Source organism: Pyxicephalus adspersus, chromosome 1 (assembly GCF_032062135.1).
Source record: "Pyxicephalus adspersus chromosome 1, UCB_Pads_2.0, whole genome shotgun sequence".
NCBI lineage: Eukaryota > Metazoa > Chordata > Amphibia > Anura > Pyxicephalidae > Pyxicephalus > Pyxicephalus adspersus.
In genome coordinates this window covers 47,225,117-47,239,612 of record NC_092858.1, presented here as the reverse complement: position 1 = coordinate 47,239,612, position 14,496 = coordinate 47,225,117, and the positions used below count along the sequence as shown (strand labels likewise).

At 35.2% G+C, this 14,496-nt stretch overlaps 1 protein-coding gene across 1 annotated transcript in view; it reads left to right on the top strand.

Moving 5' to 3' along the window:
• Positions 1-11,285, top strand: part of GPALPP1 (GPALPP motifs containing 1) — a 27,074-nt gene extending 15,789 nt beyond the window's left edge. The window contains exons 5-8 of the mRNA XM_072410082.1: positions 3,495-3,623; positions 4,208-4,372; positions 7,421-7,519; positions 8,995-11,285. Coding sequence (XP_072266183.1) covers positions 3,495-3,623; positions 4,208-4,372; positions 7,421-7,519; positions 8,995-9,213 — 612 coding nt within the window. The 3' untranslated portion in view covers positions 9,214-11,285. The remainder of the gene's footprint in view (positions 1-3,494; positions 3,624-4,207; positions 4,373-7,420; positions 7,520-8,994) is intronic.
• The last annotated feature ends 3,211 nt before the right edge of the window (positions 11,286-14,496 follow it).

Sequence of the window (14,496 nt, the reverse complement as noted above, 5' to 3'; positions counted from 1 at the left end):
GAATATAAGGACAACCCAAATTCGAACACCAACACTACTTATTTCTGCATTTCTGCTCCACTTGACCCTTCGGAAAACCATCTGACTACCTAGGGAAGGGAGAGTGGTAACGTCTGTCCTTGTCATGGGGCTTTTCAGTAGATTGAGATAGCTGATTGAGATGAATTTGATCTGACATCTGTACAGTTTGTTTATTACAATGTTAGGACTGTGCAATTCTTTATTTTTTGGGAGCATTTCAGCACTACTCAGTTGAAAGCTTTATTACATCTGTCTTCAAAGTGTAAACCCACAGATTAATTATTTAAAGTTTTGGTTCACAGACATTGTAACTTTATCTGACCTTTTTAATGTAAATCGCTGCTGACAAAATTCTGTCCACACTGCAACCAGTACAGATTTAGGAAATAAATATTAATTCAACCGTCAGGACATTTTGGAGCTCGGTTATGCTTCATTTCATATGTGTCAGTTTAAAAGACAACAGGGAATGCAGACACTGGGCCAAAGATCTTACACAAAATACTGTGACACATTAGTTTATTTTTTCACTGTTATATAAATATGGGACTGCAGACTTTTTCACACTATTTATGTTATTTGTTATGTAATTTTACAACATCTATTGTGTTTACATTACATACAAACACTTTTGTGTTTCAGGCATGTGTGTATTGTTTCACCACCATTCACATATACAGTAAGAAAATAGCACATTATAGAACAACACAATGCACACATAGGAATTCTGTTTTTTTTATGGTGTTTTCCATTGTCAAAAATAATGTCTGTCTTAATGCAATGTGTTTAATATAAAAAAACTAAGATTTCTCGTTGTTTTGATTTAGGTTGATTTACTTTTTACTCTGTCACAATGTTTGCCACCAGAACAGAAAATTAGAAATCTCATGATTCTCTCTAAAACAGAAGTAGAGGGTAAATTATATAATAGTGATTACAGTTCTTCTGACAGCTGGTAAATGCTTTTTTTTTTTTTCATTTCCTGATGTTTCTTTGGAACAGAAAGTAAAGAGAAATTTTCATAACAAGACATCAAAAAACACTTACGTTTCATACACTTTCTTGATTCTGTGCAACACTAGAAAACTCTTTTAATGAAATCCTTCTTTAATTTGATAGGTTAATGTTGTATTGTGGAACAGTCTGAAAACATATATAACAAACCCCAATTTTCTTCTGAAAATAATTGTCATTCAAAAAATATTAGCATTGTCATGTCACACTACATTCTTTGATTGCAGACTAGTATCAGTGACCCACAATTCTCCCTTTTGTGACATCTATACTACCTGTAATGCTCAATGCCGGTCTCAATGTGTTTACTTCAAAAATTCCAGGACTATGTGTTCTGAGTCAGAAGCAATAATTTAAAGTTTGAGTCAGAATTGGCAAATAAATGCCAACTCTGACACAGACTCTACAGCCCTTCAAATTTGTGTACAGCAAAATTGGCAACACATAAGATGTAAATCGATTTAAAATGGATGCATAACTATACTTTGTTGTCTTGACTACTGTCCTGTTACCCGAAGAGTAAAGCCACTTGACCAGGTTGCATACACCTGTAATTTCCAGGCCAGGTTCAAAGTAAAAAGGATTGATAAGGGCTTGCAGGTAAAGGTAGTGTATGGTAGGCGTACAGTAATTGTATGCATTATATTGGTGTGGAATTTTCCAAGTTAACAACTTGGGATTGTTGTTTAAAAAATAACACTGTGAAGCATTCTCCCTTTGAATACATTTAGAAGGTAACTGTAGAATTTATGTGAATGCTTTCCAGTTGTAACTAGTGATTTTTTTTTTATAATTATCAACAGTTTTCTAGAACACCGTTGTCTTCGGTGCTTAAGTTGCTGCTTTTCAAGTACCTGAGGATGCACTAAACAGTTTCTGTTCCTATGTTCCGTTTCCTGGAAAGTGCAGGCAAGCAGCAAGTTCATGGCTTTTTTCTTGTAGTTGAACCCCAAGGATCACATCCTTCTGCCTTTCAGCTGTGTACAGCTTTTGTATTCTATCTTAAAAATATTCTTTATTTTTCCAGAAGAGTAATAACAAATGAATGTAGTTTGCTTTCTGGCTGTTACACGGAGGATGTGGTTTTCAGCTTTTAATGGAAGAAATTTGTCTTCTTGTAAGTAGATTAGAGGCAGCGCGTAATTCACATGTCGTATAAATCATCAGAGGACATCAACACATTAATTATGGGTTACAAGCTGCCTTACTGGTTTGCGGCAAAGAAGGCAAAATTATATTGCACAACCAATAACCCAGAAGCATGTTCTGCATATAAAATAAGTTGTAATGTTGTACATATATATTTACACTCTACATATAAGCAGGGTTTTTAAACACTGACAAAATTATTTACTTTTAAAGCACACTTGTCAACAAGAATGAAAATTAAATACTACCAACTGGATTTATCATCATTAAATTCATGTTCTGGTGTCATATCCTAAAAAATATTTTCTGAGAATTGTTTTTACTCCTTAGGCTCTGCCATATTGTAATTGATATTGGCATCAGGGCTGTCAGGGTTGCTTTCACTCAAACCACATGCACCCATGGCAATGCATATGCATCTGTCACCCTAACCTCAGAATTCAGCTAATGTGCTGATTTGTCCATTCTTCAAGAAGAAAAGGGTCCAAAACAAGATAAAAAGAAAAAAAGTGTCATATCATTGGATAAACGTTCAAATTTTATGAGAAAGTTGTACTTTGCATATGGTAATCCAGACTCTTTATATGCTATAGAGCAGAGTATAGAGCAAGTTTTTATGAAAAAGGTTAACAGAGGCTCATGTCTTAGAAAGTCAACCATTTGGGATGTGGTACCATATAATTGGCCTATCTCTCTTTCAGTATAGCCATAATGGCTATACGTGGCATATAATACGTGGCTGCATTTGTCAAAGGTCTTTACCTATAACTGTCCTGCTAGTGACTTGGAAGCAAAGTAAACCAAAGCCTCAGCGTGATGACCAGGGAAATAGCATTTTCTTGAATATCAAGAGGCATCTACCAAATATTATCTTGAATACCCTTCTGTATAAGCCTATACTGTTCTTCAGGTATACAGTAAAGATTAACATTTTCTTTAGCAAGTATACCAAAATCCTAAATGAGGTGAATAGCTGGAATAGACAATTGCTATATATATTCAGTGCTCAACCCAGGAATTTTTTTTTGAGCCAGGTGGGAAGAAATTGTAGGGGGGTGGCAGCCCCTGTATTGTGACCCAACTCTTCAGTAGCCACATAAAAACAGCCGGGTGGTTACTGAAAAGCTCCGGGTGGTGCACCCAGCTAAAAGGGGCTGGGGAGAACACTGTATATTAATGTGACATCTGGTCATCTTTTATCTTGCATTCCGAGGCACATAATGCTTTTCTCTCTAATATGTTTTTGTGCAGGTGATAACTGGGTAAATTCAGCACATTAGAATTAAGTTTATGATTTATTTTGATTTCAGTCATCGGATAGTGAAGACGATGATGGAATGATTGGTCCACTACCTGCAAAAGGTCCTGTTCAGTCAAATGTCGCTGAGGAGATTGAACGCAGAGCTTGGAAGATGAAGCAGAAACTTACAGAAAAAGATGTAAGTTCAGAGGTTTCTGCCTGTAATGAACAATGTTCTACACACGAGCAGTAGTACAATTTGTACCTGCGCCCAATGGCTAACTGCTTGTGGTCTCATGTGCTGTGATTTTATAATATTATCCATCACTTGTAGTTTTTTAGTTTGCCACATAATGTAAATAAAAATAAAAGCCTGGTCAGAAATTCACAACCTTTGTGATGTGTGACTGTTAGAGAATGTATGGGTCATTTCGGGGATCCTTGTACTGTCGGATTCGCTACATTATTACAAATATTGGAACCATTTGGAAAACAGGAATGACAGAACTGAGTGCTTATTGTTTTGAATTTTAGCCAATAAGTCATACAATATAAAAAATATTTGTGACTTATTAAATCAAGCTCTTTTGATTTTCACATGGTTTTTACTAATAATTGAATAAATAAATCCAGTTTAGTGGCACTTCACTAGCAGATCTTTGGCTTGCATGCTTACATGATCCTAAGCTGGATATAGCAAGGTTTTTAATTATATTTTGCTAGCTAACAACTTTTTGTATGTTTAAGAAGTTGTAGTTTCAGCTTTACTCTGTTTCTCTAAAGGATGGCCCCAAAAACCCAACCAGGGAGACATGGATGACCGAGCTTCCTCCAGAGCTAACCAATTTTGGATTAGGTCCAAGAACATTCAAGCGGAGAACTAATGAAAAGTCTGGTGACCGCTCTGAGTGGACAGACACCCCTGCAGACAGAGAAAGGAGAACACGAGTAAGTTCTTTATCAGTTCTTTAATCTGTTTATCTTTAACAGATTATTCTGTTTTATAGTCCATTTTATAATAATATTTTCATTTAGTCTACAGTATTAGTCATGTTATTCCCTGCTTCACTGAATCTTTGAACTATTTGGGCTTAATTCTAGAATTCTTTGCACAAAATCATCTTAAATCAGTTGGTTAAACAAGGAATCTTGTTGCGCTGGGCAGCTACACCAGTTTTGTAGAAATCCCTACAAATGTCAATGGAAAGCAGTATATCAGGATCCAAAAACCCTATCAGCTGAATTGTACTCTGTGTTTTTTAAGAGAAACTACCTGGAGGATGTGTTATTTAATTTATGGCTAAACTGAGAGTCTGCTAGTTGTTGTACCCCTATATTCCAAAACACATACGCCTATAAATCATTTTCGGCAGGTGAATCTTCTAGATCCATGTGTTTAAATAGCAGCGATTTTTTTCTGTGACTAGACCCCCTATCCCACTGGAGTCCCGTGAGATTCGTATTTTTGAAAAATCATAAGCCTTGGAAGGTTTGTATACTAACAGGGTGATCCCGCTTCCCATACATCCCTGCTTTTCTTGTTCACCTGTTTGTAAAATATGACACTGTGGCTTTTTCAATTTGGCATGCTACACTTCCCAAAAACTTTTAAATATTCATATAATTTTTACCTTAATTCAATAAAAAATACTTGATCTGATTTTTTTTTTTTTTTTTTGGGGGGGGGTAAAGGTTGGAAAACATTTATAAAAAGGGCTTTCATGTAGAGGTGTGCTAGGTAGCAGAATGAGTGCTAGTTTGATTTGCATTGAAATGACCAAAGCATAGGGATTTGCATGGCCGTGCATAAAAATACAGCCATAAATGAAAAAATGTATAAATACAGCTCTGGTCATGGTATTGACATAGCAAACAGCAATTGAATCCCTGCAACAAAAAGACTAAGGTTATGTACACACGTGCAGTAATTATCATTAGAAAACAAACTATTAACAACTGATCAACGATTATGCACAATTATTTTGTAAGTGGCAGGAGTCAGATCTGTGTGTTGGGGTGGGGTGGGGGGGGGCTTTTTCTCTGTTACTGCCCTTGTAGCTGGAAAGCTGCTACCGCTCTGCCATTACTCCAAAGCTGTAAGCTTTTAATTCCTCCAGTGTTAGAGGTGGGATTTCATTTAAGCTAGGTACACACATGCAATAATTGTTGTTAGAAAACAAACGACTAACGGTTATGAACAATTATTTTTAACGATCGAATTGTGCACAATAATGTACATGCTGTAACAATATGATCGTTCAAATATAATCCACCAATAATGTACACACACTAGATACGATCGTTTGAACGATGCAGGAAGTGAGATGTACAGGAGAAAGTGTACCGCAGAACAACCCACAATCCCTGAACGACTGTACACACAATACATACCCCAATCAAATCTGCCGGGACAGTCGTACGTTTCCAGCGACATTCCTCGTTCATTGGCGTAGTTGTGCACTTTTTTTGTTAATGATTAGCGGACGATTGGTCATTAGTCATTCGTTTCCAACGATAATTATTGCACGTGTGTACGTAGCCTAAGAACAGGATACATATATGCTTATAAAAAAAGCAAATGGACATTTAGTTTTGATAAAAAAAACGGTGTTCTCTTTAGCAGTGGTGTGATATATGGATAGCATCAGGTAATTCTGTCAGTACATCAGTTCTCTGTTCATCAGTGAACATATGCACATGTAGGTTGTAAATTATTTTAAACTCAAAATAATTAAATGCTGTAAAAAAAAAAAAAAAAAATTCCATATAAAAATAAAAAACCTAAAGCAGACTGACAGATGCTCATTAAAACTAGTGGGTTTGGACTGGTGCTTTCCAGAGCAAATAATATTTATTTTATTTTATTTATTTTTATTTCAAATTGACTGAAAATAAAATATTGCAGTTGCAAGTTTTTTATGGAAACTAAACGTCCCATCCAGGATAGAGTGCTGGCTACAGAGTATACATAGAGTTTTCATGTTCTCCTTGTTGTTTGTGTGGGTTACCTCTAGGTACTCATACATTTAAAAACATACAGTTAGGTTAATTTGCTTCCCCAGAAATTGCCTTTTGTATGTGTAGGAAATAAACAGCAAAATCTAAGTGCAGAACAAGCTCCTGAACGCACTATAGATGCCTGAAAATAATAAAGTATGCTAAATAAATAAAAAATATTTAAAACGTATTCGATAAAACAGTAAAAAGAGCAAGGAAAATGTGCAAAGAACGGCATTCTTTGATGGACAATCAGGTTTAGAAAATTATAGTCCAAAAAAGAGCAAAGATGATGTACAGAAATGCTTAACAAAAGGGAATCTTTTTTTTTTTTTTTATCTGCTCTAATTACAGTGAAGTGAATTCTGGTTGCTGGAGTTGCAGTACTAAAGTGAACTAATCCAGTAATTGCAATTTGCTCTGCTTTATTGAATACAGTGTAGTCTTTGCTGGAATTAAATATCTTTGTACAGCGTTTACATGAAAGCCATCTAACAAATGAAGGACTTCTTTGGTCTCTGAAGTAATTACCTAAATCGGGTACTCTATTGTCAGTAGAGGCACAAAAGCTATCCTAGAGCATTAAATTACCAATAGCCATTTAACAATTTCTGGGCCTTAGACCGTGTTACAGCTTGCAAAGGAGACTCAGAAGCATTTTCAAACAACCAGATTAAATATTTGGATCAGATCTATCTTTTTGTGTCGACATATGTAAGTACAAGTTGAAACTGGATTAAGTTGTGGTTTTTATATCTGGATATCATTCAACTTTGAAAATATATTATATTGAATTAATATTAACTTAATGACTCGTTGCATTCATATTACATTGTAAAAATCATTAAAAGGTAGTCCTTTTTTTTTTTTTTCTTTTTTGCTTGAACACTGTATATGCATAATATTATTATTATTATTATTATTATTCAATATGCATTACAAACCATTAACACTGTACTGTGCAATTGTCATTTTAACCTACATTTATGTATTTTTAAGGAAAAGCAAGAGGGAAAAGTTTCCAGTAATAAAAGTGAAGAAAATCCGTATGTGTTAGAAAGAGACAGAAAACTGGCAGATCAAATATCCACCTATAATGTAAGTCAATTGTTCACCTTATGTGCCATAACTAATTTGTTCCTTAGGAGGTCAAACTATTATTTCTATTGAAAATCACTATAAAGCTTGTGTATGCAGACTGAATGAACACTTCTTGTTGTAAATATCAACAGCCTATAAATGTAACTTCTGCTGTGCAGAGTTGAACAAAATAAAGTACAGATAGGCCTCCCTTCACGATATACCTGTTTAAAGACCTCCCACACTTACTACCTGTTTCTCCAATGAGTACAGTGTACTAAATTGTATAGTGTACATCCATGTGGTGTCTCCTCTTCTGTCTTCTCCTCTGCGATCCCTGGTCTACTGACTGTCAGTAAGCTTCTCGCTGCACACTCACAGCGCTGCAGACTGGGTCTATACTATCCTCCTCACCTAATGACGAATTTGTTTAACAACCCCATTACATGAATGGAATCAGGTTGTTATATGCCAGAAGCATTTGTAGAGCTAAAGTAGAACTATGGCCTCTGTGCTTATAGCGTGGCATTGATTTCAAAACTGAGTTGTAACTCTCATGTAGGCTGTGCCTGCATCAGGCAAGTTCTAAAGAGTTGTGTAGTAACTTTATGAGGCTCATGCATCATGTTGAAACAAGCTGAAAATTCTGTGACTACATAACATACATTAAGTTTACTTATTCATGATTTTGCAAAAAAAGCTTTCCTTCTTCTTTTACTCTTGTCTAAAAATACTTAGGCTTGGCATAAGTTGACAAACAAAAAATTCAGTTTCTTCAGTTTGATTTATTTTCCATCTTACTGTAAGTTTGGTTTAATTTCTATAAATAAAATTGCTTTTTATGAATTTTATTTTATGGTTTATTATTGTTTATATTTTGAATTACATATTTATTTTGGGGCACCAAAATCTTTTAAGTGCTTAGGGGCTCTAAGGGTCTTAATCCAGCCCTGCCAATTTGTCATCTGCAGTAGAGGAGAGGAAAAGGGTTTTAAACTGTACAGGTTTATTTACAGACCAGTCAGTGTCAGATTTGTTTTAATAGACCTTGTTGAAGATGGGCAATTGATATTTTTATTTTTTGTAATTTTCTAATATTAATTTTTTTTTTTTTTTTACAAGACTTTAGAATTGAGAAGTAAATTTTAGAAGGCTGTTTAATTACATTTGTTCTGTAATATTTCCAAATGTTAGATCCCCCCAAATATAAATATTTGGTTTCCAGATGAAACAATACTGTCAAAAAGCTACGATTACAAGTTGATTTTCAGAATAAAAGAATTGTAATTTTAGAAAATAAAAATTGTTATAAAATCTTTGTAATAGATGATCACTCCACTAAACCTGCCAGTAGTCTGCCTCTGCCCTAATAACTAGAATAATTACCAGCAAGTCACTTGCTATTTATCTGTTTTATTTAGGTCCATGAAAGCCAATATCTAGTTGCCAGTGATAACAGCTTCAGTTTTTAACCCTATTTGTTCACCTGTCAGGAAAATAAAAGATCAGAGTCCCTCTTAGATATTCACCGGAAAAAGCTAAAGCGGAAAGCTGAAGAAGAGAAGGATAAACCGAAGGAGAGAAGAGCGTTTGACAGAGAACAAGATCTGCAAGTGAATCGCTTTGATGATGCTCAGAAGAAAGCTTTGTTACGGAAATCTCAAGAGCTGAATACAAAATTCTCACACGGTGGTGGCAGGATGTTTCTGTAGACAGAGGATACTGCATAAATGAGATAATTTTATTGTATATGCAGAGAATGCCATTTTCTTACTTTATTTAGTTTCTTTTTGAACCCAGATTTCACACAGAGTGTCTGTCATAATTGAATTTGTGCTATAGCTGTATGGATCTGCTCCACATGTTCCTCCATTGAGTGCAGCTGATATACATAGATACAGCCTGATGAGTTCTGATCTTTATGGATCTTCTACACATGCTTATCCATTGATTTCAGCTGAAACACACTGATACAGCCTGATAAGTTCTGATCTGGTCAATCAAACTTGTGATCTTGAAATAGCATAGGTTCTTCCTTGTGTTGTAAATATTATTTCATGTTATACCTACCAAGGTGCAGCTTTTTATCATTTCCCTATCATTCACTGGCATTTTTTGTGAACAGTGTGGACAGTAAAATTACCATTTATGTGGACCTTTTATTCTCTTTTTTGTTTACCGTAAGTGGACCAATGTCTGCAAGGATTTTCTAAATAATTATCTATTGCTATGTATATAAGCCCAGGTTTTCTTTTGAATCTACTATTCTATAAATATTTTCTGTGCAGCCTATGCACATTATGTGCTGATGCTTTTTTTCAGGTGGAAGTTTTTTGTGTGAACCAATAAAAGTCAACTTCTGATCTACATACTTTTATTCAATGCTACTAAAACACCAAGTATTTGAATAAGATACACATAGAATAAAATTGTGGCTATGGGCATTGGCAAGCTGCAAACACCAATCATTATATAGTTCTGAGAGAGATTGTTTTATTAATCATTCCAGCGGTGAATATGATGTCTGCCAGCAGGTTGCATGTAAAGGGAAAAAGATGCACAGAGCAAGGGAGGGAGAGAGCAGTATTTATTGTTCTGACTTAAATTACATTACTGAATCCCTTGTAAACTTTGAGGAATTGCTCAACAATGTCTTCAGCTAGTGAGCTTATTAGTGAGCCTATTTACTGTTTGTGTCCTTACTTTTTAGGCATTCTCAATTAATTTTGAAGCCTTTAAAGGTGTCCTTCATTTCCACTGTGGGTATGGTAACATCGATAATAGTAGTGGTGGATGTGACTTTTGGTAAGCTGCCATCAGGTTTCAGAACTTGAAGCATGAAAGATTGAAACATTCTAGGTAATGGCATAGTCTTTGGCATCAACAAAGTTTCACATTCCGACATGAAAGTGAGGTTTGTAAAACAAATAGTTTACCATGTGTTTCTGCGATACAGTGTAAACAAGGTTGACAGTTATTTTAAATGACAGGCCAACATACTAGATTAGAAGAGGAACAGACCAAGACACCTCACTGTTGCTTACCACTGTGTTGTGGTGTCCTGCTATGTGTTGTGGTGTTCTAGGTCATAAATAAGTCAGGTCTGCTTTTTCTTGCATTAGGCTGGGTCTACACCGACGTTTTTAAAAACGCATGTAAGCGTTCGTACTGCGTTTATATGCTCTTTTATGCACTTTTATTTGACTTTAATTTTATTATGCATTACGTCTATGCTGCGTTTTCCCGCGTTTACGTTTCAAGTGCTCATAAACACGGGAAACCGCTTCCAATGAAATCACTTGAAGCGTTTACCCATGTTTTTTGGTGTTTTTCAGCGTTAACCTGCGTTTTATCTTTTTAAACGTTGCAAGCAGCGTTATAGATAACGCTCATAAACGTGCCTCAAGAAAATATCCTGGTGTAGATTAGCCTATTGAATTGCATGGGAATTTCAAACATGGGCTCTTATAGCTTCAGGTTAAACGCTGGGGAAAACGTCCGTGTAGACTAAGCCTTAAAATGTGCAAGCCATAAAATATAAGTAGAAAAGGGTTCTGAGCAATACATAAAGTGTACATAAAACAAAACATACATGACCAAGCTACAATTGTGTTAATGTTTATGGACATGCTTTGTCATGTTTTTGCTTTGGCTCTTGCTTTAAATGAACATTTTGTTGGTATTGCTTTTTTTTGTTTGTTTTTTCTTTATTTTTTAAAATTTTAGAAAGTGTCAATTGTATGTTTCTTTCTTTTTTGGCAGAAATAAAAAATTTGAACATGAAGTGTTAACTGGAATATTTTATTTTACCTGCATTTGAAACTAAACTAAAGAAATACTTTTCAATCTTTAAAGTTCCTTCCACTTTTTTTTTTAAGTGTGTAAAACATCTCTGATTGTCTCAAACAGATAATAGCATACCCTTTAGTGGTTGTACACTTTATTGCACAATGGGCATCAAAGATCTCTTCTGAACGTGGCCTATAATTTTTTGTATTTTAGGTTTAGTTCCGCTTTAATGCTGGTTATACTGCTACTTGTAGCTCATATATAGTACATTATGTTCCATAGCTTCATGGAATATATTTTCTGTAATATGGTCAGGGATGGAAAAAAAAAAACATTTACAATAAACAATGTTTAGACACAAGATATAAAATATTGTATTTGTGTTTTGCATTTAGGATTCATTAAGCCTTAGGGCTCGTTCCCACAGTAGCAAAGAGGTGCATTTTTTAAATGTACACACATTGCTGTTTGCATTGCAATGTGTTGCGGTAAGCAGTCCATTTCATTAGATTGGGATTCCAAATACAACACATCCTACAAAACAATGTTGCATGTTTTATACACAGTTTTGTATAGGGACAACGCATATACTTTTCCCTTCCTCAAAAATAAACTATTTTTTTTAGCACACCAAAAAGGGAATGCATATTGTTTATTTTTTTTTTTTTTTTGATTTTTTTTTTTTTTTTGATTATGGCTTTGTTTGAAAACACTGTAAAGTCCATAGCAACTTGGCTTGAGAATGATCATTACTGTTTTTCAGTACAGTATCATAAATACCCTGGCAAATCCATTCTTTTATGACGAAGTATTTATACTAAGCTAGGTGGCCAGAGTACGTGCAAAAAACCCTTAGTATATTAATATGCATCAGCATGGCAAAATGGCAGGTCTGTTCGCCTATGTATACATATGGCATTTTTCCCAGCAGCTTGCAAATAGGCCCAGGATTGGGACATGTCAACAGGGATTAGTGCAAGTTGTCTTAAACTATCAAGATGACTTTACCATTTCACAGAAATGACCTATGATATTTACACTAGTTAAACTGTAAAGTCTAAATTCGTGAAATGACCATCTTGTAATACTTATGGCTCTTATATGATTGTACAAGACTATATTATGGCTAAGTAGCTTATATTGAAGTCATTGTTTAGATTCGGCAAGTCAAATCACTCCTTATTTTAAGGACTAAAGTGGTTCCTGCATGACCTATTTGTCAAATCCACAAGCTCAGGGATATGACGAGCAGAAAGTGTATTTTTCATTGACAGTAAGAGAGCTATAATAAACTTGCCCCTAATTACATTATTATTATTATTATTAAACAGGATTTATATAGCTCCAACATATTACGCAGCGCTGTACATTAAATAGGGATATTTCCTATTGTTTTAGTAGTTCATCAGTATAGCATTAAGGTGGAATGCATTGTAGCAGTGCAATGTACAGTACATTCCCTTATTGCTTTGGGTCTATTTATGAGAAATATAGCTCATATGTCACATGGAGGTAGTTTGTCTCCTCTAGCAGATGAATATGAATTTAATCATTATCCTCATACATGTATATAGTTAGAATATACTATATATATATATATATATATATATATATATATATATATCTATATATATATCTATCTCAAATATTTGTGTATGTATGGTTATAAAAGATGCTTTGGTCATCCCAATGACCAAAATACTGTTTAAAGCTTAACTCATATATAAAATATAAGAAGATTAAGATCATTTTATTTTTAGGACCTACTTCCTCTAAATATCAATTATCAAATATACAAATAATTAAATAGAAATATACAAATATCAAAAGTGCAAACATAGTTTTTTGGTCTCCTGGAGGTCAAACATCTATCTATTATTATAACTCAAGGAATGGAGAACATGGGGTAAGGACAGTAGATAAACAAGGGGGGGGCTTGTGTGTATGATTACAGGGGGGAAAAAAAGGAAGGGGTTATAGTCTCTTAAGGTATATGAAAACGCTTTTGGGGACAAATTTTCCCAGTGGTGGTATGGTAGTGAGTTTGTTATTGCTGTTGGAGTGCAAGATATTTAGCAGACCAAATAATGTGTTTTTGATGTTTCATCAGACGCCACCAAATCTTCCATTGCCCTGATGTCATTTACTCTTTGTATTCATTGTTACATAGTTGGTGGCATAGTCTGTTTCCATTGGGATAAGGAATACACACTAACAGTGTTTAGTAAATGGTGTAGTAAGGAGTAGTGGTACTTTTTCCTGAACATGGTAGAGATGTGAAGCAGAGCCAACTCCGGTTTGTTATGAATGGATACTTCTGTAAGGTTTTGGTGTCTGCTACCATTTTCCAAAAGGTCTGGAGGAGGGGGCATCTCCAAAATATGTGTAGTAACGTGCCAGGTGTCTTTTCGTAGTGCCATTAGAGAGAGCTAGTATGAGGGTACATCCTAGCCAAGACAGCTGGAGTTCTGCACCACTGTCTAAGTAATTTGTGTGTTTACTGGTATCGATTACTAAAGGAGGTCTTTTGGCCATAGTGGAATAGTTGTTCTCTCTGCTGTTCTAAAAAAGGACTGTTGCAGTTCCCTTTCCCACCCATCCACATATGGTGGTGTTGGCACAGAGTACTGTGACAGTAGCAACTGGTATGCACAGGATAAGGCTACCTGTACTGGACCTTCCGCTGCACAGGTCTGCTCCAATGCAATGAGTGGCCTACTGAATTGCTGTGAAGCAGGGAGGGAGCGTAGGAAATCTTTAAACTGTAAAGGGACCAAGGATGGGTAGTGAGTGTTCGCTTTGAAATTGGGCCATGTTCTAGTGAACCTGTATCCTACATGTCTCAAAGAGGATGTCATTCATTTTAAAACCCGAAATATGACTGACCGATCTGAAAACCTTGCCACAAGATCTTTTTGTACCCTAATACAAAGTTGTTCTAAATCTAAAATAACATTTTGTGCAGCTGAAGTATTTCAGCCTTCAGCAATCAACTTTCAAACTGCCTTCCCCTGAGCACTATATGCTTTTTTTTCCAAGCTGTGCCAAGAAATGGCTTTCTGATTTCTGGCTTACTGCTGATTCATTTCCCCTAAATTAAGCAACAACTACATCAAAACTATGCATTTATGGCTAAAATTACATTTCCTTGTTCAATGCACTGGTTTATTTAAAAACAGAAATAATTACTATGGGGTATATATATA